Source organism: Thalassophryne amazonica, chromosome 12 (genome assembly GCF_902500255.1).
Source record: "Thalassophryne amazonica chromosome 12, fThaAma1.1, whole genome shotgun sequence".
Classification (NCBI taxonomy): domain Eukaryota; kingdom Metazoa; phylum Chordata; class Actinopteri; order Batrachoidiformes; family Batrachoididae; genus Thalassophryne; species Thalassophryne amazonica.
The window spans coordinates 81,374,208-81,399,659 of record NC_047114.1 but is presented as its reverse complement, the minus strand read 5'-3'; the positions used below and the strand labels follow the sequence as shown (position 1 = coordinate 81,399,659).

Sequence of the window (25,452 nt, the reverse complement as noted above, 5' to 3'; positions counted from 1 at the left end):
CCCTGAACAAAAATGTCAGTAGAAATGTCTCCTAGCATGAAGAGGATACCGACAGAGTTAACTGTTTGTTTACATTCCTAAATGTAAAGCTTATTAAAATGATAGTTATAGGTGCTTACCTTAGCCTTGCCATTATCTGGTATCTGCTCTCCACTGACTCATTACAAGTTGAATGCAAATGAGAGGCATGAGACTTCCAATTACATTTTCACCTGTGCAGCAGCGACAAAACGTATTTCATTGCTTTTAGCTTGCCCTGTACAATTACATTGTGCAGCCGGTTAGGTTGTTGCTGTTTGTGTTCTACATGAATACTGCACCAATTAAAATGGCTTTCACCCTGAGTAAAATGAAGAAGCCCAAACCATGTAAAAATACAGATGAACAAATATTGGATTTTTCCTTTAAGGTTTTATCATGTTTTGGTCAAACTTCATGTAAGCTAAATTTTGGTGTTGAACTGTATTTTCCAAACTGCTTTTCTTCATAAGCGCTACACCATGAAGAGATTGTGTCTTTTAGTACATACTGGACAACATGTTGATATTGTTTAACAGAAGGTAAGAAGTCACCATGGTTCGGCCCTCCCTCCAGAATCATTTGGACCTGTTCAGGGATCCAGTTTGAAGACTTCTTTTTAAAAAGACTCTATACTATATGCAACAGATTGCGGAGCCTCTGTTCTCTGGTGTTTTTGACAAGTAATGAAACACCCACTCACCAACGTCTTCGGAAAGGTTTGAATCGAATGATTCAGACATTGACTGTGACTGTTTTTGAAAGACTTTTTTAAAGTTGTAACTTAAGAAAGTGTGACTCAGTTAAATAAACCGAAAACAAATGATGATCACTTGTTGCTCGTCTTCCTGTAGCAAAAGAAAAAGAGCTGAAAGGAAGTTTGAAGTAAAACCTTTATTTTTCTGTACAAAATCATATTAGTTACCAGTGTCAGTCATCACGATTAATCCCATTAGGTTGTCATGAGTTAAATTCAGATTTTATTTTAAATTAACTCTGTCCAACTCTTTAAGCTTATTGAATCATACACAGCAGAACAGAAAACCAAAGTACGTGCAAGAACCTGTTCCTGCGCCTTTATATTCTGATTTGTTTTTAATGTAAGAAAGCCTAGATGTGATCACAGTCTGATTTTTTTCCCCTGGTTCTGGCACTGAACTATAAAAAAAACAAAAACAACAAAAAAAAAAACAGTAGCTTTGAAATATTTTGTCCCTTTGACTGATGTCACATGTAGTTATTTTTAATGTGTTTCTGAGATGACATATTCTATCCAGCAGATCACGTAATAAATACGATGTATGGTATGAGTTAGCATTTTACTGAGAACCAAATACATCAGGTGCATATATCATATTCGGAACACAATAATTTACCGAAAAACCTTTTCTAAACAGATTAATTTAAAAAGGGACCGTTCATCATCGTGCAACCATAAAATGCTCCAAAATGTTCTGTGCCATGCTGTTATTTGTCTCAAATAGTCAAGTTTTCAAAATAAAATCAAAGTAAAGATTGTAACCATCCACTTGGGGGTGCTGTTTTGTGGTTTAAATGACAGTCTGAACAAAAACATTTAATTTCTCCCGCTGTCCATTATTGGCGAAACTGTTGCTGCACAACTCTATTGTGTAAGATGTGTGCAATATCAGGGAAAGTAATAATTTAGCACTCGCTGCTCCTTTTCATTAAAATTTGTGCAATAACAGAATCACACAATTTAACTCTTAAATTTCACCTATTCCTCCCACGTCCTTTGGCAGATTTCCACCAAACTTGATATTTGGCTGAAAGTCGACCCCTGAATTGTTCTTGATGAGTTTGTTTTGGCAAAGATTAAGTTCATATGGGTCAAAATTTGTACTGTTCACTCCAAATTCCACCAAACTTGTCACATATATGTTTCGATGGATTCTGGAATTGCCTGGGTGAGGTCAAATTTACCAAAGGTCAATCACAGATGTCGCGGTCATTAGGGTCGTGAACGAGTTTTTCATTCCAATTTTCACATGCATGGATGTGAGTTCTAGAATTGTCCATCAAGGTCAAATATGACAAAGCTCAACCACTGGGTCAGTGTTATATGTCTGCCTGTCTGTGTGATGGGCGATTCTTCAAAAAGGTAATTTTTACTGATTTCTACCAAACGGTACAGTGCCTCTGGAAAGTATTCACAGCTCTTCATTTTTTCTACATTTTATGTTACAGCCTTAAAAATGGAGTAAATTCATTTTCCCCTCATTATTCTACACACAACACCCCATAATGACAGCAATTTTTGCAAATGTATAAAAAATAAAAAACTAAGAAATCACACGTACATAAGTATTCACACCCTTTGCTCAGTACTTTGTTGATGCATCTTTGGCAGCAATTACAGCCTCAAGTATTCTTGAATATAATGCTGCAAGCTTGGTGCACCTATCTTTGGGCAGTTTTGCCTTTTCCTCTTTGCAGCACCTCTCAAGCTCCATCAGGTTCGATGGGGAGCGTCTGTGCACAGCCATTTTCAGATCTCTCCAGAGATGTTCAATCAGATTCAGGTCTGGACTCTGGCTGGGCCACTCAACGACATTCACAGAGTTGTCCTGAAGCCACTCCTTTGATATCTTGGCTGTGTGCCTAGAGTCAATGTCCTGCTGAAAGATGAACCGTCACCCCAGTCTGAGGTCAAGAGCACTCTGGAGCAGGTTTTCATTCAGGATGTCTCTGTACATTGCTGCATTCATCTTTCCCTCAATCCTAATTACTGTCTCAGTTCCTGCCACTGAAAAACATCCTCACAGCATGATGCTGCTACCACCATGCTTCACTGTAGAGATGGTGCCTGGTTTCCTCCAAGCATGACGCCTGGCATTCATGCCAAAGAGTTCAATGTTTGTCTCATCAGGCCAAAGAATTTTGTTTTTCGTGGTCTGAGAGTCTGTCAGGTGCCTTTTGGCAAACTCCAGGTGGGCTGCCATGTGCCTTATACTAATGAGTGGCTCCCGTCTAGCCACTCTACCATATAGACCTGATTGGTAAATTACTGCAGAGCAGGCCTGTTGCATCAAGACAAGCAAACCATTCAATTGCCTTGGGCCCCAACCTGGCCTGGGGCCCCAGACAACGACTGCTTATGAATTTTATGCAACGACAAACTATGTGCACACCCCTTTAAATTCTGTGACAGCCAATGCAGGAAAGTGCAGCAAGACTATTATCGGAATCCCCTCAAGGGGGTCCCTCCCACGGTAGCCAGCGACGCGACGTAGCTCAACTCACTGGATGAGGTGTAAGTCAGGGGCAGAGAGAGATGCGCATGAACAGCTCAGTTGCGCGGTGGAGCTCATCTCGACAGGTACCTGTTAATTTTGACAGGACTCAGGACACCAGCAAAACATAAAACTTCAGCAATCATGAAGTGGCGTTATCTGTCAGGGAGCCAGAAAAGAAAGAAGAGAAAGGACGAGGAAGAAAAGAAAAAACAAACAGGGCAGTGGTGATAATTTACATAGGATAAATTAGGTTTACGTGTCAACAAAAAATAATGTTTATGTTAGCTATCTACCTGGCTGTGTTATATTAACAGTGTTGCATCTTCATAAATGATTAATGTCCACTCATGAACCGAGTTTCCCCCAAAATAATCTCCTGAACCACGCTCAACTTCCTTACTCTTGCATCGCCCTCTGCTGGACTCTTGAGCATAACACCCAAGGACTTATATGTAGACATACAAACGTAATACCTTCGATACCACATCTCCTTGCCCTTTAAGTCAACAACTTACATCTGTTCACATTTAAATATTAGTTTTGCTAATAACTTTTTTAAATAACATTTTAAAAAGTATATCTGATTTAGTTACTGTGCACATTTTTTGAAGTACTTTGGATTTTGTAGTTACTACACAATTTGCACTGTCTTTATATGTTGGTTATTATGGGATGTTCAAATTCAGTGTGTGTCCATGGTGTGGTTTGTGTAGGCTTTGGGCAGACAGGGCGGGTGGTGAGGCATAGGGGGGCCTCCAAATGCCTTGAAAAGGCCCTACTGCAGAGATGGTTGTCCTTTTGGAAGGTTCTCCTCTCTCCACAGAGGAAAGCTGGAGGTCTGACAGAGTGACCACCGGGTTCTTGGTCACCTCCCTGACTAAGGCTCTTCTCCAAGCTCTAGGAAGAGACCCGGTGGATCAGAAATTCTTCCATTTATGGATGATGGAGGCCACTCTGCTCAATGGGACCTTCAAAGCAGCAGAAATGTTTCTGTACCCTTCCCCAGATTTAACAATCCTTTCTTGAAGGTCTATAGACAATTCCTTTAACTTCTTGCTTGGTTTGTGCTCTGACATGTACTGTCAACTGTGGGACCTTATATGTAGACAGGTGTTTCTTTCCAAATCATGTCAAATTAACTGAATTTACCCTAGGTGGACTCCAATTAAGCTGTAGAAACATCTCAAAGATGATCAGTGGAAATAGGATGCACCTGAGCTCAATTTTTAGCTTCATGGCAAAGGCTGTGAATACTTACGTACAGGTGATTTGTTAATACATTTGCAAAAATAAAAAAAAGTGGTATTGTGTGTAGAATTTTGAGGTAAAAATTAATTTCATCCATTTTGGAATAAGGCTGTAACACAAAGTGAAGCGCTGTGAATACTTTCTGGACGCACTGCACAAATGAAGGTTCACCTGGGAATTGCTGTGAAACAATTAATTTAAGTAAAGGTCAAGGAATTAGATTTTCGATGCACACACTTTGATTCCAGAATTGCCCTGTCAAGGCCAACCAGAGGTCAAGTTCGCTGGGATTAAATGTCAGATTCCTATAAGCCCTTACTGTCCTTATGTCCACAAGTACTTTCAAATATATTTATACAATGTTGTCAGAAACGATGCTTATGCACTTGTACATTACCAAAATAGCTCTTTATGATTTCAGGTTCACAAATTAAAACACTGTTTAAATGAAATATTTTAACAAAGTGTCACAATCTACCATTCTGTTGACCACATTAAAAAGAACCACACAAATCGCTTCTCATTTTCTCACTCATCCACTTGCTAAAATACATTTTTTTTTGCACATAATGTACATCTGCTCTCAGTACATTCCTGAAAACACACCCCCATTCATTCACTCATTACAGTCACAGCACACACACCTGACAAGTCAACCATAACTGTTCACCTTAAAAGAGGGAAAAACCCATCAGCCTCTGTAAGAGAACCCAAAAGGATGTACAAAAGGACTCGACTCCCAACATCAAAATTTTAAAACCAAAAGAAGGCGGGAGAGAACATTTAGTATTCAGAAAAGAAAAAAAAAAACCCTAAAAAAATAAAATGTTGATTTAAAAGTCACCATTTTTGATCACAGTGTTGGTGGCCATTTTTAAGGATTGCAGTGGGGTCCCCAGAGCTTAACGTACTAGAACCCATCTGTACACTTGGACATTCTCCTGAATATTTGGTCCCTATGTACATATGAGAAAATATCTGATACTTCAGCAAATGTGCACTTGCAGATAAGTTCCAGTGTGGTGGTGAATTATTTTATGGCATTTAATCCTTTTTTTTTTGCAGCTTCGGTAAGCTGCTTCCCATTTTGACGGCCTTGTTGAAGTTTGACTGTCCCACACTTTGATCCAACGTGCCCCTGTGCGTTGCCAGGGTTTCCTCTAAATTCAGCATACTAGAGGTTGTCCCCTGGCTGATACTGCGGCTCTGTGGCTGTGAAGTAGTCTTCTAAAAAGGATTGGATATACTCAAATGTGGGTCTTTCATCCGGCTCTTTCTTCCAGCACTGCTTCATCATCTCGTGGAGGGACTCGGGGCAGCCTTGGGGGCAGGGCATACGGTAACCTCGTTCTACCTGCTCAAGTACTTCCCGATTCACCATACCTGGCAACAATACAAAGATAATGTGCAACACGGTCATGAGAAGGAATGGACGTAACAGAGAGTTTACACCTAAAGTGATTTATGAGATGACTATGAGCTTATCAATGAAGCAAAGATGCACTTTGTTGTATTCATTCTCTCAAATCTCACATGTATAATTCTCTGTAGAAGAGTATAACCTCGGTGAGTTTCTGGTCAACAACAAGCAGCATATGCACTAGTGCACATACAAACCATTCTGACTGGAGCTTTGAATGCTAGCAGTTGGTGATGTGATGATGCAAAGTTTTAGCATAGGACATAATGTCTTCCACCTGTGTTTGGAAACACAGGCATTCAAGTAATGCTTGAAATCACAAATTTGCAGTACAGATGAAAAACTGACACCCCCATCCACAAGGTCTATACATTCTTTAAATCCTATATTGTTTGAGGCTGCTAGTTTAACTTGTTAGCTGACACTTGAAATTGCACACAAGTGGGGCAACTGCACCAATGACCATACGACATCCCCAGCAGGTGGAGGACCTACTACATATTGCCTCAGATTTCTCGAGCAACCTCATATTAGCCATGCTAATCTACTCTCGAACCCTTGTTTTTACCCCGTGGAGGATGTTGGGAACTAAAGGAGTTGTGGTTGTATGATATTCTTATGCAACTTCAATGCCAGCTGTTCCTAATTTACCACAAGCCAGCCAACATGGTTACTGATGAGTAAATATGTTGTCCCTGAACTTTTTTTATTTGGAAAAAATACATTTGAACTGGCACAGCCTTAAGTGAGAGTAGGGCGGTCTGAAAATCCAGAAAATCTTTGTTTTGATGCATTTTCAATCCGTTCAAAGCAGGAATAGATCCCTTTGTTTGGCTTACATCAAAAGTAGGTCTCCTCAGCTTCTCCCTTGTTTCACTTGGGGTCACACCGGATGCCTTTCCTTACGCAACTCCACACTACACTGCGAATGGAAGGGGTGGCTTTGAACCGGGAAGCTTCCCTTTGGTTTGACACTTTATTTAGAAAGGTACAATGTACAGTTCAAAACATAACTGTCACCATTCAATGCCCTGCACCAGATTATAGCAAGAAGTTTTAATCCACACTTGCATGACAGTATTTGCAGAACCAATCTTTCTATAGTTTTTCTACATTCCTTTGCTCCAATCTTGAAAAAAAAGAAAAAAAAAATCATGAACTGCCACATGTTACTTCCCACATTTCATTCAGCATCCCTTTGCTTTCCATTTTTAAAAGGAACTTGACCAGTCAAAATAAGGAACATTTGCCTGTGGTCCTGAATGAAAACATTCAGTGTTTTACATAATATTTTTGAATAAAATATTTTATTGTTGTATTAAATTGCAATATGAACAGTATCAGTGCATAAAAACTCATGAATAGTAAAAATATAACACAATGATAAAATGCCCTCGGCCGTATGAGCATTGTCTTTATAATTTGCAGTTGTTTAGTTGGTATTCCAGTGCAAAGTGTGTGTCTATATATATATATATATATATATATATATATATATATATATATATATATATATATATATATATATAATTTGTTATTTATATGAATTATTAAGATCCTATTGTCTTACGTACAATTGTATCAATCATAAACAATATTTACATTTTAACAGCATCTGCAGGAGGGCATGCTTGTGCATATACATGAGCTTTTGACAAGAGCATAAGTTAGTGGAAGTTAGCATCATGCTGACGTCAGCAAAATGTCTTGTAAATAACTCCAGAGGTGATATCAGTTTACAAAAACAGCATTTTCTGTTTTAGAAGGGTTTTTTTCTCGCTGGGTTTTACATAACATATAACAATGAGTTATAAGAGCTGTAAACAAGAGTTTACAGCTAGGTAGACCAGCCACTGATGTCACGGTGCTGTTCTACTCTGATTGGCTATCACTCCTCCCACTCAAAAAAAAAAAAAAAAGAGAACAGAATGAAACAGAATGTGACTTTTAAACCTCTTAAAATAGGTCAAGGTTATCCATCTTTGAACTGTGTCCCAAGAATGTTCCCTGTGAATTTGAAGTCTCTGGCAGTAATAGGACTGGACTTATGCTGAGCACAGACAGACAGAAGGAAAGTTTTTGCAATACCCCATGACCATATTTGATGGCCTTGTGTAAAAATGAGATAAATGGAACAAAGTTGATATAAGTTTATAACTTCAAATTCTTTTCCAAAAAGATGAGAATTGCTGCATACTGAGAAGGAAACAGTAATCATTTTATTTATAACACTTTTGTGATAAATACATTCATACTACCCACGGATTCGAATTCATTCAGATCCGTGGTCCTACTGAGCAGACACTCAGAAAAAGTCAGGAATACAACGGGAAGTGGTAATCCTGATCTCTAACATGCTGCAGAAACCACTTCACAGGGAGCTCAACGTCAGCTAAAACAGACCACATCCTCCCTCTAGACTCCTGTAATAACCCTCCCCTCGTTCCTGGCTGGCGGCTCATCCCTCTCCATCTCTCTGTCGGGGGGCGGTGATCGGATGATCTCAAACCCAGAAACACGCAGATCAGCTGCTGAAACCGTGATCTGCTGTCCGAACACGTCAGATGCTGAAGTATTAAAAGTGGTTTATACATCTGAGCTCAAAACCTCGAATCCACCAACGTTTCTGTTATAATCTGATCACGAGCGTGTGCAGGCATCTATATATGCACATAAGGATTTAAATAGAACAAGATGATGCGTCCACATGTCGGCCACTGACTCAAGCACAAAGGAACAGGAATAGAATGACATCACTCCGCAGCAGGTTATGATCTTAAAATGCTTGGTGAGTCACAGCACAACTAGGGTGGGGGGCATGTCGGTTTAGTCCCCAGTACTTGCTTGTCCTGGTTGATTAAAGGTTCCACCATGTTTGCACTGAAACCAAGAAGACCACAGGAGCCAGATGGCCGTAGACAAGAGATGGTGGTTAGGTCCGCCATATGGCACACACTGTTATGTGGGCCGCCCGAAGAGGAGGTACTGCTGGCCAACGCCAGAGGGCGCCCTGCCTGTAGTCGGGTTTCAGGCACCAGAGGGCGCAGTCACCACCCAGGAGCCAGGACTACCAGCTGTCAGTAATCATCATCACTGCACCATAAAAGCCTGGAGGAGACACCACATCTCTGCCGAGATATCAGTTTACCACTCAGGTAATTCTCTCAGCCATTGTTTCTGTGCCGAACGCACATACCTTGTTTGTTCGGAACTTTTTGCAGGAGTACCTGGAACTCTACTTACAGCTGGAGCTGGGTTTGTGGACGGTGGGGGAGTGACGATCTTCACTCCTCATTCCACTTACGTTAAGTAGTAGTTCAGGCTCTGCCGTTAACTGGTTCCAGAGTTGGAGGTGGAGGTGTTCCCTCCAAGTGGATAAACATTGTGAGTTGCTGACTGCTTACTGGGTGTCCACACACCCACCATTAACCTGTTTTTGTTCCTGCCAGCAGTACCGGATCTGACAGCTGAAGTAGAGGCCACCTGGGGACTCGGGACTTGGTGGTTTCTGTGTACTGCAGGTCTGCGTTGGCGGCGGAACCTTGTGGGCCCCGGCTCTTCTCTGGATAGGCGTCTCCTACCCTCGGGCCTGCCCACATGTCACCTGTTGTATTTTGTAACTGACTGTCTAAAAGCAGTGTTCGACCTGTTGTGCACATTTGCCAAAATAAATTGTATTTATTGGACTATCTATTGACCGTTCATTTGCGCCCCCTGTTGTGGGTCCGTGTCATTACACTTCCCCAACACACACTGTAATCAGCGTCAGTCATTTAACGTCAAAAAAAAAAAAAAAAAACCCTGCATGGTGCAACACTGTTCTCCAACAGCAGGGGTCAGCAGTGACGTCACATGCTCAATGCAGCTGTGCACTGAGATACTTTCTCATCAACTGATCCATCCTTAGATATCTGTGACAACTCATCATTGTGAGAAAATGCTTTTAAAAGCTTCGGATTAAATTAGATGAATTTCTTCCTTGTTTTCCAAGTGTAAAAAACTTGACAGTAAAGTATTCAAATAAAGTGTGACCTCTAAAAAATAAAAGAAAAAACATGACTCTTACCTGGGTATGGTACTCTACCCTTTGTCACCAATTCAGTCAGTAGTATACCAAACGACCAGACATCTGATTTGATAGTAAAGCGGCCGTACAGCGCTGCTTCAGGGGCCGTCCATTTGATGGGAAACTTGGCACCTGGAAAAACATTGTTTTAAAAGCTACCCTTTGCACTAGGCAAAAGCCTCAAAAAGAAGAAGTATTTCTTCATGGTACAGAATCAGATCACAGTTAACAGCTCAGATAAAACGCACACTTGGAAGATTTCATACAAAAGGCATACTGAAAATTTGGGATCAAACTCTTTTAGTTAGTAAATTCTGTATGCTGCATTACTCAAGAATATTCTGTGGGTGTTTTGTAGTTTTTTGATAATTTATTTATTTTTTTTACATTGATCCTATCTGTATACAGTGGCTACTCCCACCTTGAGCGAAGAAAGTAAAAATATTTCAGAGCACCTTTTGGAGGTGGCATTTAATATTCAAATGCCACATTGTTAAATGTGTTTTCTTTTTAAAATGTATTATTAAATAATCAGATGAGGTTTTAGGTGTTCCAAATAAATTAACAGCCTGTTTATAGCCAGCGCTATACACTATTACAGGAAAAAACATCAAGCAGGCCAGACTGAGTCGGGTGACCATCTGCTTTGGTCATACTGACACAACAAAATAAATATTTAGACTAATAAGCAGTCTTGTTTTTTTCCTGGTTTCAGTCATTATTAGGACAGGCTTCAAACTGGAAGCATTATTAAATTATATACCGTGCTAAATATCAATACTGATCAATGTGGAAAATAATACTGCAATACTATTTTTCTTTTGGCATATCGCCCGTCCCTAGGAGTAACTACATCTGCTTCTTTCCCTACCTTGTCTGGCGGTGTACTCATTGTCCTCAATGAGCCGAGCTAGGCCAAAGTCAGCAATTTTACACACCAGGTTGTCGGCCACCAGAATGTTAGCAGCTCTCAGGTCCCTGTGGATGTAGTTCATCCTTTCTATGAAAGCCATGCCATCTGCAATCTGGGACAGGGAGGAGGGGTAGACAAACACAGGATGGCATTAGGATACAGCCGACACAACTAGACAAAGGACGTAGCGAGGACAACATAGATTAGCACAGGGGGTTCAATTGAGATGTCACTTCAAGACAAAGCCACCAAAACGGATGCTCATGGATGCCATCATTTGGTAATCTCACATTTTACGTCAAGAAACAGTGGTAAAAGTTAATATGACACCAAATGCAATGCCAACTGTAACAAAAATGGAGAAAAATTGGGCTGCCCCCTCAAAAAAAAAAAACAACAACAACAAAAAAAACATGATCTAACTCCTCTTCACACAGACTGGTTGCTCACTGAGGTATAACACTTGAGCCAATGAGAACAGGGACCTCGGCAGTGTGGAGAGGTGAACTGAGAGCAGATCACAGTAGGAGACTGAGCCTCTGATGAGCAGCATTTACGTGCTCCAGGCTGTGAAGTGGGCGAGAGCGAGAGGAGTAGCATACAGCAGCAGGAGAGGGGCTTAGATACAGAGTTGGATATTAAATAAAAAAGACAGCCAGAGGGAGAACAAACTAATCTTTCATCACAAGGACTGAAGTGACTCATATACACCTACACACGTGCACAAAGGACTGAGAACGTGGAGCTCATTTTGTTCCACTGCTTAAGCACAATAATCGTTCTTTGACACGGACTTGTGGGTTTGTAAAAGTCAAAATGAAGTTGTTGTATCTGAGTCGGTTTTCTAGTAAGCGGGATTCCGTGCTGTGCTCATTCATACCTGTGCCGCCATGTCGACCAACTGGGGTAGTTTCAGATATTTACCATCTCCCTCTTTCAGAAAGTCCAACAAACTCCCTGTCAAGGTTAAAAAAAATTCTGTTAAGCACAATCACCACGTGTCTCAGTGCTGCAGAAAAAAAAAAAAGAAAAAAAGACAGCAGCAGTTGGCACAAAAGCTAAACAACAGGAGGCAACCTGCTGCAAATATCATAACAGGTCCTATCTCTTAGGTTTGTTTCAATACTGCTTGCCTGTGCTGGTCATAACACAAAGAGCAACACATCAGAAGAATAAATCAGCATGCACAACGTGCTCCGCTATTTACACAGAATGTCACTGATTAAATAAATCCTCGCCTGCAGAGCAGCAGGCACTCTGCCTCAAATAAATTTGTTTCTACTGATGAATGAGGTGGTTTTGTACTGAATTTACAATAAGTTGTGAAACCCTGCAAAAGTGACTGATGAAGTTTAACAACAGGGATATTATTAACACTAGCTCTAGATTGGGTAGTGTTTATAAAATAGGTAGCTGACATTGTTCAAGGGTGGTAATAAATTATGCAAAGTTTCTATAAAGTGTTGGAATGGCGTGTGAGTCCAGAAGGTTTTTAGAACATTAGACCTCAACAGTTTTATTTCCTGTTAATTACATGATTTTTTTAATGTTAATATACTATCGCAATGTACTTATAAATTGTTTAGGTTCTTATAATCATATACACACACTATTATTATCATATCATCATCAGTATTACTATGATTATTTTATTTGATTATTACTTCTATTTTCTCATTTGATTTTTAAATAGACCACAATGGAAATAAGTGTTTTCACTTTCTTGTCATCCATGTATTTTTAACTTATTTACAATTATATTATGTACTTACATTGAATTTACTAAATAAAATCATGCACAGACTGACGCACTTAATATAAAGATGATTTACCGCCCCCTGCTGGACTGGTGTGTGAGTCCAGAATGCAATTAGCAGCGGCCATTATTGAGTGTTGTTAGCTAATATCCATAGTTTCTCCAAAAATATTAGTCCTATAGATGTTCTGTTTTGGTGGTGTTCATCCTTGACCAAAATACATAAACATACAAACAGCAAATGTTAACTCTCCCCAGTTTGTCCATGATCCAAGTTGCAAGCACACACAGCTTTTTGTCTTTTCTGCATTCTGCCACAAGCAGATGCTTATAATTTTACATACCCACATACAGAGACGGCGGCAGAAGACATGAAACAGTGCAGTTTTCACTCATGGTAACGGTAACATGACACTTAACTAAACTGACTAAACCAATTGTACTACAAAACCATAATAAATCAATAACACTAACAACACTGTTAAACTAACATGAAGCACAATAACATTTCAAACTCGAAAACCCTGAACTGCCATGGTGCACTGCAGCACAATGTCCATTGTTCACCGTTGTTAGCTAATATTGCTAATTTCTCCCAAAATATTTGTCCTAACAACTTTCCATTTTCGCAGCATTCATGCTTGACCCAAAATGCATAATCATACCAAAAGGCAACTGTCAGCTCTCCCAAGTTTCTTCGTGATCCAAGCCATACACACGCATGTACGCACAGATGGCACATGGCTATTATAATATAGATGACAAGTATGAGCCTGATTAAAAGTTGTCATTACACAAGAAAGAGAAATCAGCAAAGTAGTCATAGTCAGAATTTGACATTTTGCACAACTTGTTCCCTTCATTTTTTTCAAAAAAAAAAAAAATTCCCATTATCCTTGTATATTCATATGTTATGCATATTTTACTTAAGGTGTTTCACAAATTAAATGTTAAAACCTAATTGTTTTGAAGTGGATACATAAAGCTTCAGAATTGTCAACAATTCTAGTTAAAATCCTGCATTGCCTCCACGATGATTGATCCATTATCTATATTCATTTTTTGTGTTGAGGGAGGCAGCATTTGCAACATGCAGTGTGAGACAGCGAGACACATCTTGACACAGGCTGACTCACATGGAGAGACACTATTCGCACATTCAAACCTACACATGATTTAGCCTTATCAGTTTACCTCCATGTTTGGACAGTGGGATTCCTCCAAGATTATGACCTATAATTAATTCTTTGTAACTACTTCTTATGAATTTATGCTTGTCCTTACCTTTACCCATAAACTCTGTGACAATGTAGATAGGTTCCTCTGACACCACTGCATACAGAGGCACCAATTTGTCATGTCGGAGTTTCTTCATGATCTGAGCCTCTTGAAGGAAGGCCTCTGGAGACATGGTGCCTGGTTTTAGAGTCTTGATAGCCACCTTAGTGGTGCCATTCCATGTGCCTGAATTAAGAAACAAACAAAAATATAAAATGGTTACTGATGTTTGAAATACTGTACTTCCTTGATTAATAGCCCGGGCATTGATTTTTTCAAAGTGTGTGCAGCCCCGGCGCCTAAACAAGGCAGGCTCTTATTCAAGGCCAGCAAGTATTAACAAAAATGCTGCTTGCTGCCGCACTGTAATTTATACGTTTCACACACATCCCTGGGTGTGGCGAACCAAAGGCAACTGCTTTAGATCTGTCATGTAGCGTCTGGCTAGACTTTCTCAATATCTTATAATAGGATGGCAAGAAATCAGTGCAGTGCTACATCAAAACCATACCAGGATTTTAAGGTACCACTTTGCAGTGGACTTAGAAAAAAAAGAATGACTCAATCAAATGTAATCACAAATTTTTTTTCCCATCACATCCTAAAAATGGTACCTAAAGCCAGAGTTACAGAAGGTGCACCCATGACTGCTGATACGGACAATCAGCTAGGCAGAGACATCTGGCGGCTAACATAAGTGATCCGGCCATTAAACAAGACCAGCGCTTATTTAAGGCAGGTGTTTTATTTCCGGCAGTGTTTTTACCCGGTAATTAAATGAGGCAGGCCCATGTTTAAGGTCAGGCTTAAGAAGATACGGTACATTGCGTTTGTATGGAACACTGCAAGCAACAGCATGACGTCTTTGCCAAATCAATTACCTCATGGCCTAAGTAACCAAACAACACAAGCGTGCCCTGAGAGCACAATATCTCCCGATGGCAAATACTGCTTTGGTACAAGCGCTTATTACATTCTGATAAGATTTCAAGGTATGTGATAGTTGATTTGAGAATGCAGACACCAACTCATGAAACTGGCAGTATCTAGGCTTGTTAGTCAAGGGCCATAGCTCTGACAAAATGTGTCAATCTTGTACAATATTACAACATGCGTATTACCAACCTACAACAAGGAATTGTACCAGGTTTCCCAAAATTCCTACTAAAAATGTGAGGGAGGTTGATTTCAGAATGCAGGCACCCACTCATGAAACTGACTGAGTTTAGATTTCTTAATCAAGGGCCATAACTCTGGTACAATAGGCCCGACTTGAACAATATGTGTGTTACCAACCTATAACAAAGACTTGGGCCAAGTTTTATGAAATTCCTCCTAAAAATGTGAGAGGAGTTGATAAAGGAACACTTATACAATTTTGGGATAGATAGATGGACAGACAGGGAACTCACCAGTGGTGGGCACAGCTAATCGGAAAGTTAGCTTCAACAACCATTAAACCGCTAACTGAAAAGTTTACTTTAATAATATAAACTCATAAACTGCTGAAAAATTTAACGGAAGTTATTGCTAACTTTTAGTACTGACTCGGTCACATCAGATTACACTGCTGGCTACTGATAAACCAGTTTCGAGTTAAAGCGCTGCAGGGGCTGCTGGGTAAACTCAAAGGCAATCACAAACAAAAGGAATGCACGAAATTTTTTTTTATAAAAAATAAAACCCCAAACACTGTCATCATCTTTATCAAAAGCAGTAAATCGGAGTATTAGAAGTCACAGTTTCTCTCTATATTATATATTTCTAAACCGTTAATGGAGCTACAGTTCACCCATATTGCGTTCACAAACACAAAACAAATGTACAAAAAATAAATAAATAAAAATACTGACTTAAGCCGCTTACATGCCGTTTTTGACTGTTAAATTTATTCACTTTACCAACAACAACAAAAAGTTAGCGGGCTGAAAATTAGCGGAACTAAATTTAGGGGAAGCTAACTGGGCTGCTGATTTTTTACAAAGTTAGCTGAAAAGCTAATCCGCTAACAAAAATGTTAGCTTCACTAATTAGCGGTTAGCAGATTAGCGGAACTGTGCCCACCACAACATAATCCCCCTTTGGGCCTTTGGCCAACTGGGATAAAAAGGAGAAATTCAATAATAATAATAATAATAATAATAATAATGCAGAATTTGGGACAGTGAGCCCTGGAGTATCCCTTATATTGCTTTGCCCATTTATTACAAAGTAATTCAACTATGATTTATTAAATGACACACAATCACTAAATATTGAAAGCACATTAACAGTTTAAACTTAAATTAAGAAGTGACTCCTCAAATCAATCTCCAGGGCAGTGATCGCTAACAGTGTTCCTGTGTGTTCACGCCAGCACCAGAGTGGATGAGCACAACAGCTTAAACAATCAGTCACTCCCTGTTTAACAGCTACTTCCTCATGCCCTGCTTCCATACAGTGGGCTGAGCCAGTAGATCTACTGCTTCCGTCATAAGGCTGACTTTCTGGAATGAATCATACTGAATAAAGTCCACAGCCTGACAAGCTGACAGCCAATGACAATGACATAATAATAATAATAAGAAGAACAACAATACTGCAAGACTCACTGAGGCCAACAGCTTCTGCATTAATGAGAATTAACCCAGCATAAACCAATTAAAAAACAAAACAATTAGCTACTGCATGGACCAATTAGGACACGATATTAAACACACAATCCGAAAGAACTTTCAATAACTTGCAGAAAAACAATGAAGGGCAAACAGTGCAGGGGGAGACAGAGAGCCATTCCAGGGATTACACAGTGGGTGTTTGCAGGCTGAGACTTGCTGCAGGCTGGGTTTAATGAAAGAGTGAGTGATGAAAGACGAGAGCCGTGTTCACTGAAAGGACCTCGCCTCGTGCACGCTGCAGAAGTGAAGCGTAGGACGTAAACTCAGATAATCTGGGCTGGGGTCAGTTTCAGACTGTTTTTTTATAGGAAGGCTTTTAAAATGCAAGTGAATAACTTCTGGAATGTTTTACATTAAATCTGCATTTAATAATAACAAATACGGGCTGTGTTTTTTTATTTGTGCTCCAATGGCTGAGTCAGTGTAGAATTATATTCATTTTGATCAGTGACAATGTGAAAAAATCAATACTACAGAGTTAGAGGGTTACAAACAAATCCTTCTCTATATTAATAAAATTGCTGGAACAATAACCCACATGCAGAAAGTTGTGTCTTCATTGTCCGTTCATTAATGGGGTGAAAGAGCATTAAAGCACTCATTATTTTTTCCCCATTAGCTGTATGAGCAGGTCCTTTAATTCCTCTTCTTACGCTTTTAACAATGACAGGTCTTTTGTGTTTATCTATGAGCATCATCACCACTGTAGGGAAATGTAAGAGTCGTTGACAAAAATACTCTTTAATAAGGTCCAGTATTTTTGTTTCATACATGCACGTATTGCAGAAATACATGATGGTGTGGTATCTTACCCATCCACACGTCTCCAAAGCAGCCTTGGCCCAGTTTGACCTCCAGTCGAAGGGACTCTCGAGGGATTTCCCAAGCATCCTTAGCCAGTCCCTGAGTTTGAGGCTTCACAGTGGGGCAAACGGCAGTTAGCCTGTAGCACAGACCATCTGCATGTTCTGGACAGAAGGGATAAAGATCAAAAACAATGTCTTCTTAAACACAAATGTATGTCAGAAAAGTGGAATAGCAATACAATCTCATCATTATCCACAGTCACGCCACTGTAACTCACTGATTTATATACAAAAGAGCTAAAACATCACTATGACGCATGGGAACAACAGCACACTACTTTTAAATCACACTGAAATGAAACAAGGACTTGAATGCTCAGCCAACTTCTAGGCAATACAGATTTTTGGTTTAAAACAAATAACAACAACAACAACAACAACAGTGAGTGCCAATTATCCTTCCCATACATGACCTCATATGTGTGTCAACACAGCATCTACCGCATATTTCAGATGACAATTCACATTTTTTTTACTTGTGTGGCTGGTCCTGCAACTTATATTTTGAAACGTATTACATGGCAGAAATATACTGCATTATCATATTCAGCCACAAGATGTGACCATCTACATGCGTGACAACCTGGTCCTCTATACTGATCTGAATGAGCAGTAGGTGGCAGGAATGCACCACTAAGCTGGATGCCAACCACTGTAAAACAAGAAGACAATCTGAAAGAGAATGTTGCCATAGCACAGCCAATACACATCTGCATTGGGATTTAGCACAACTTTTACGCAACTCCAGTGTCACCTGAACAAACACACACAGCTCCTGGTTTCCCATCCAAGTACTGATATGGCCAAATTCTGCTTAGCTTCCGAGGTGTGATGGGATCAGCCCTACACAAAGCAGAGTGGCTGCTTGCTGGATCTTTGAGAATAAGTGAATATAATAAATCATGCTCTCAAACTAAAAGACCACACATGAATAAAGTAAGGATTAAACAACGAGAAGCTGTGCATTATACGGTTTGAATGCATGACGTGGCGTCTAAAACACCATGACGCGAAACGGAGTGGTGATACTCCGCGAAGTGCATTCAAATCGCATGGCTCGAGTTGTTTAATCCCCTTATACCATGGTCCCACACAGTGAGCTAACATACAAATATTTATTTAAGGTAACAGAACTTGATAAAAATGCATAAGTATTTGGGACTATTTTATGCCAGTCTCAAGATATTTTCATCCTTGGTAACCATTCTCGTCTTCTTTCCCGTCTTCAATCTTGTCCAGTTCGTCCGATGTTAAATCTTTATGCTGTTGCTGTTCTTCTCGTTTGCTCTCCTCCTCTTCCCATTCCTCAAATGTTTTATTTTGGCCAAAAATATTAAAATTCACTTGGAAATCCATATTTTATTGTGTTTCTGTCATTCACCTGTCAAAACACAGCTGATCTCCGCCAACTGATTTGCACGTTGCTATGGTGATGACCAGAGCAGAGTGATATTACAGTGACTTAACTCGTGGAACTACGTGTGCGTATACACAAAAATAATGCACGCCAGTTTGACATGGAATTCTCACCGACCATGGTATAAGATAGGAAATAACCTTCATATGTTCTTGAATAACAACAAGGGATAACCTTCATATTACTCTGTACTGGACTTGTATGTCCTTTGTGGGACAGCCGGAACGGCAACCAGGAGGATGGCTAGGCTAAGACAAGACTAACGGTATAAATGTTTTAAAAAGTATACTGACATTTTGTGAGGTAAACATGCACATGCTTGTCTCTGCATTGACATTTTCATCTGTTCAGTGGCAATAACAAGCAGTTTATCCTTGAGTTCTTTGTCTGGAAAATACTGTACAAACTTCATGAGATACAACTTGCTAGACGTTGTTTTGCTTTGAGAACTACCATTATTATTACAACACATGTAAGACCTGTTTTGTGAAATGTCATATTTAAGGTCTTAGAGTTGAACAGTCTCTTCCACTCAACAACTGGACATGTTTGTGATTGTTGACTTTTAAACTGTGCAAAGATACAGGTTAAGTCATTATTCAGTTTGAAGTAGTAAGACGTAAGAATTTAACAAACACCACTTCAGTGAATGACATGAATTATGTAATACAAAACTGGGCGGGAAAAACGCATGATCTGAAAAGAATTCTCAAATTGAATAGCAAACACTTCCTGTGACAGTGTACACCAGCTGCCTATTTATCAATACTCAGCAGATTACACCAGGATTAATGGTATTTTATGAAAACATGCTTTATATTTAAGCCTCTTCACTTAAGTGTCACATGGTTTTTGTGGATGTTGTCACAATTACTAAAACCATGTTAATAAAAACACAGCTCACAGCATTAGCACAGAATGAATGCCTTTGAAAAAGATGTTACCGAAAAATATGCTGCAGCATAAGATAAAATAAGAGTGTATTTGTATTGCAAATATATATAACTGTACATTTAAATATCTACTACAAACTTGACAATGTTTGTCTGGCAAAAAAGTTTCAGCTTCTACCATGTTTCACAAATCGAAAAAAAAAAAAAAAAATCACTAACTTGCTTCCAGCTGTAACACCTGGTCAGTTGTAAACAACAATTTAAGATATGGGGTCATACCTGTGTAGTGTTTCACCAGCTTCTGTAGCGTCTCAAACTGAGCTCGCGTAGTGATGTAATAACCACCGTTATCCAGTTTACGGATTTTGTAGTGCTTGACGTTGTCTCCTTTTACCTCATCCCAGTCCCGGATAGACAGAGAGTAGGCGCCTTTGAAATCACCAGAAATTATATTTGATTATTCTTCATATTAAAATGTAATACTAAAAATCTAAAACTGTTTTCTCATAAGAGGATTGGAAAAAATTATGATGCAAGAAAAAACACTCTGGTGTACATTTGATTTTGTAACATACGCATATAATGGGTACATTAAAAGCAGACTTCACACAAACCTTTTGCAATGTCCACTAAAACTGAAACATTGTTCTCTAGAGCGTTGGGTTGTGGTGAATAAATCTTGTTACCTTTTGTCGTCTCGCTCTCTCGTGCCAAAAAAGTGCCTCTCTGGTTCCCTGGAACTAACAGCAGACGTTCAGCATCTTTGCGGCCCATTTTACCAAAGTACCACCTGTCAGAAATAGTCAGTGTCAGACAGGCAAAGAAGCAGCTAAGAATACAGCACTCCAGTCATGCTTTCTCATTTAATCAAAATCTTACATGGCAAAATCAAATATTACTCATCACACACTACAAGGCAATTTGCCAACTGTCCATATTTATTAAACAACAAGTGAAGCTCGTGCACAGTGAATATTAAATTGGTGCACCTCGCCTCGTGGATGGGATTGGGAGCATTCTTTCTTTAAAAATAACACAAGGCTGTAACTCGAAATCACTTAACTATGTAAAGGCTTGTTTAGAAATATATGCTGTAATATTTCAGATATCAACTTTATGTTAAATTGTGACTTAAAACAACAACTAATGTAGATCAATCAGGTCTGAGTAATACCTGTGACATAAAATAAGTTAGCGCCCATGAAGAGATAATGATGACTACTTTTTAACCTCCATCACCAAAAGTCTAGGAATTTCCAGACTCAGCGTGTATGTGTGATATGCCATATCTTAAAAAAAACCACAAAACAAAAACTGCTTATTAAAGGTGAAACTTGTCACACTACGCCACCTCTCTAAGACTTTAGACAAGTTCGACATTTGGCACATTTCGATTCAAATTGTGGCCACAATCAGCACAGTTTGTGTTGCATTGGCAAATCCTTCTAATGGTAACAATTTGGCACTTAACTGATCTCATCTTCAACTGCTTATCTGGGACTGGGTTGTGGGGCAACAGCTCCAGCAGGGCACCCAAACTTCCCTTTCCTGGGCCATATTAACCACCTCTGACTGGGGGATACAGAGGCATTCCCAGCCCAATGTGGAGATATAATCTCTCCACCTAGTTCTGGGTCTTCCCCGGGGTCTCCTCCCAGCTGGATGTGCCTGGAACACCTCCCTAGGGAGGCCCCAAGGGGACATCCTCACCAGATGCCCGAACCACCTCTGCTGGCTCCTTTCAACACGAAGGAGCAGTGGTTGTACTCCGAGCTCCTCACAGATGTCCGAGCTTCTCACCTTATCTCGAAGGGAGACACCAGCCACCCTCCTGACAAAACCCATTTTGGTTGCTTGTACCTGGGATCTAGTTCTTTTGGTCATGAACCAACACTCATGACCATAGGAGAGAGTAGGAACGAAGACTGAATTGCCTTTTGGCTCAGCTCCCTTTTTGTCACAACAGTATGGTAGAGCGAATGCAACACCATCCCTGCTGCACCGATTTCCCAGCCAATCTCATGCTCCATTGTCGCTTCACTCATGAACAAAACCCCGAGGTACTTGAACTCCTTCACTTGGAGTACTTAATTCCACTGTAGATATGATGGTTTTCCTAAATAAATAATAACCAGAAACTGGAAATCTGTCTGTCTATCTAGCTGCACCTCACAAACATTGTACAAACTCTAGGAGGTGTGACACAATGTCACTTACCATATGTGAAAAATGGCTATGGCACAACCACAAAAATTATAACATTTGTTACTTGTTCAAAAATAAAACAAAACAAAACAAAACAAAAAAAAAACAACAAGCTTTACTAATAAAAGTAAAAACAAAAAGGAACTGGAAGTTGTTTTTTGGGGTGGTGGTGGCTGATTTCTTATTGCCATATATGTTTTTAATACATCTATGAGGTAGACTGATGTTTTTTATTTAAGTATTGTACAGATGTGTAGCCTATCTTTATATATTTGGTTCATCTTACCTCATGTTTGTTTAACATTTTATTGTGTTGATTTTAGTTTTGTGAGTAGGAGTTAACACGTAGACCAAGCATTTGATTCCTGGTTATTCTACCTGTTTGTGTCCTTAGACAAGACAATTTGTACTTATTATGCTAGTGTAGCCAGCTGTAAACGGGTACGGGCCTTGGCTGGGGAATTAACCTACCAAAAAACAACATCCTGTCTTGGGGGACCATAAACTCTCATCTGTTTTACATTACAGAATCCAGTGATAAACACAACCACAAGTGGACCTTAGGGCCTGTATAAGACTTGCTTTTTTAGAATGGCTTGGGATAACGAACATAAATGACCTTATTAGGCTAAACTGGCCCATTTATATGTTGTGGATGTGTATTAATGAGCACTTTCCCCATAAAACAAGATAGAGTATATAAATCAAGTGTATTAATAAAACTGAATTTAGTCCAAAGAAAGAAACCAGAAAAACAAAGTAAGCCCATGCAAACTAGAGGGCAACAAACAGTCATGATTTCTTACTCTTCAGCCTGTATGGAGTCGGCCGGGGCCACGTAGTTACTGGGGATGTAACCTTTTTGTCCGGTGTTGATGGAGCGTGCCTCCCACCAATCGCCTTCCCTGAAAAGGGAAGAGAAAAGCAGAAACAGAAATAGAATCTGACTACAAAAGATGTTAAAAAGACAAAGATTGTGATACTGACAATATAGTAGATTTGGAATTTTCTGTCACAAGGATTACAAAATACATATCTTTTGACATTATATTATCAAAGAACCAACAGTAAATAAAAAATGCACCAAGAGCTAATACTTTTAATCTCTGTTGTTAATACATTTCTCCTATAGCTTTGAAGAAACTACTGAAGATTTCATATGGTTCAGCAATAAAGGTATTTGTTGTGCAATTCTGTTAATAATTAAGAAAACATGGCATATTTAATATAAACGAAGCACCACTGTGCTAGTGTTTGACGGAGGAATGATGTGTAGCAGTAAAACAGATGGACCATGAATGAAAGCCATTTACCCAAACACATTTCAACATTAATATAATCCCTGAATACAAGGGATTAAACATGCACTCACAACCTCACACAGAATGTTGGCAGCACAAGGATGTTCACACATAGCCACACAGCAATACTGACTAAATATACTCACGAGTTGTTGATAATCTGGAAGCGATCTCCTTTTTTGAATGACAGATCATCTAATGTCCTCGCTTCGTAGTCATACAGTGCGACAAAGAATGTTATGCCACCTAAAGGTGAGACAAACGTCATCTCAGATGTGTACATAGCAACAACAATTTGCTAAAGCCAAGACCTGAGCAGCAACAATTAAAGCGCATGCCTACTGACATACCCTAATCCCACAAAGCATACAAAATAAATTAATAAAAATTTTATTAGAACAGACCAGAAAGTACAGGGTGACCCCCCACCCCAAACCCCCCCCCCCCCCCCCCCCCCCAGAACCCATAAACATTGTAATAAAGCCTACAAAGGTCCAGCAAATGTTCAGTCTGTGTATGATCATTACCAAAAGTTTCAGTTATCTTGGTTGCTTGGTCATGGTTGGGAGACCAAGACATGTTGAGGAAGAGGGATAGAACAATTGTCTTCCTCAAGTTCGCCAACAAATTATACCATTTGGAGCATAATTTTTATGCAAAGCGACCAAGATGAATAAAACTTTGGGAATGATCGTACACAGACTGCAGTTTAAGTAAAATTTGCTGGACTTTGTAGAATTTTTTTTTTTATTACAATTTTTTATGGGTTCTGTTTTTCAGGGTCACCCTGTACATTTCTAGACAATGGCTAATCAGCTCTGTGGTATATATATAATTAAAAAAATAATCATTTTATATATATATATATAAATAAACAAACAGTTTATATATTCTGTCGTCACTTTTCAAAAGCTGAATCACAACAGGATCTGTTCCTGAGAACTTACATTTCAAAGATCCACACAATATTACTTTGAAGTGAAACATAATCGATAAAGAAAAGTATGTACTGTAGTTTATTTTGTAAATTAGTGTGTATACACACACACACAATTTATTTCATGTTTTGTAAAAAAAAAAAAAAAAAAAATCGTAGCTTCTTTTATTTATGTACTGGCACATATTTAGATCAATTATAACACAATTTTATAGACCTTGTGTAGTAATTAAAGTTTCTGCAAACACTTTTTGTTACCTGGGGCAGACTTCGTTTCTGTTCATTCCAATTCATGCAGAGACTTGCAAAAACTTGGTTGAGAGAGGAAATCCACCCAAGTGAATATTTTAGGTTCAAGACGTCTTATGTTATATTCAAATTGTCACTGTTACTGAAGCTACGGTGTTGCTGTGTGATGTAGCAATTTTCACTTTGTATACCGGGGTTTTCTTTTCTCATTTGGGAATAGTGTGTTTGATGGTGGTGGTGGGGAGTTAATCTTTTGGAGTAAGATTAGAGCTTTTGGGGTGTATTTCTGTTAAATACGTCATAGATGTATCAAACAAGCTGGGACAGGCCTAAGTTATGTTTAAAGCAAGAAAATGTGTGTGAAAAACAACCAGATGGAAATGTAAAAGCTAGATAAATATTGATTTTGTATAATATTCCTTTAACTTACTGGATCCAAGACAATTTTCATTTTAATGTCTGCTCCTTGACTGTTAAAATCTCAATGAAAGACTTAATGGATCAAATAGTTTTACACAGTTATATATGTTTAGGTTTGTGGCTGTGTTTAATTAACAATCATTAAGGTTTAAGCCAGTGAATCACATTTTAGTGTGACCAAAACAATCAAAAAACCCAAACAACTTTAACATAGTTCAGTAAATAATGACAATTTTTTTTAACTGCTGTGTAGCTGAGGATTTGAAAACAGTAGATAATTTTTAGTGTTAGAAACATACATATAGATTGTAATTAGTAAGGTATTGCAATAATAGATAACATGGTATTACATATTGGAAACAATACTGATTACTTTTGTCATGAAGTGTTATTTTTATGGTGATATTTCACTTTGGGCCATAGTCTCAGTTTCATCTACTGACTTACAATGCCACTCATTCAGCTAAGATAGCAAATTATATTTCTGGAACTGTATCATTCATCAAACTTAGCCCACAAGGATATGAAGTCTAGTCATTCCCCTCCATAAA

The 25,452-nt window shown here is 39.1% G+C and overlaps 1 protein-coding gene across 2 annotated transcripts in view; it reads right to left on the bottom strand.

Annotated features, from left to right (window-relative positions):
• Positions 1 to 4,861: 4,861 nt before the first annotated feature.
• The window catches only part of yes1 (YES proto-oncogene 1, Src family tyrosine kinase), a 65,944-nt gene continuing 45,353 nt past the window's right edge, over positions 4,862 to 25,452 (bottom strand). For both annotated transcript variants that reach the window (XM_034183194.1, XM_034183193.1), the window contains exons 3-12: positions 23,442 to 23,541; positions 22,801 to 22,899; positions 20,476 to 20,579; positions 20,069 to 20,218; positions 17,426 to 17,581; positions 13,963 to 14,142; positions 11,803 to 11,879; positions 10,881 to 11,034; positions 10,010 to 10,141; positions 4,862 to 5,906 (exon numbers count right to left, since the gene is read on the bottom strand). In XM_034183194.1, the coding sequence (XP_034039085.1) occupies positions 5,698 to 5,906; positions 10,010 to 10,141; positions 10,881 to 11,034; positions 11,803 to 11,879; positions 13,963 to 14,142; positions 17,426 to 17,581; positions 20,069 to 20,218; positions 20,476 to 20,579; positions 22,801 to 22,899; positions 23,442 to 23,541 (1,361 nt within the window). In that variant the 3' untranslated portion in view covers positions 4,862 to 5,697. The remainder of the gene's footprint in view (positions 5,907 to 10,009; positions 10,142 to 10,880; positions 11,035 to 11,802; positions 11,880 to 13,962; positions 14,143 to 17,425; positions 17,582 to 20,068; positions 20,219 to 20,475; positions 20,580 to 22,800; positions 22,900 to 23,441; positions 23,542 to 25,452) is intronic.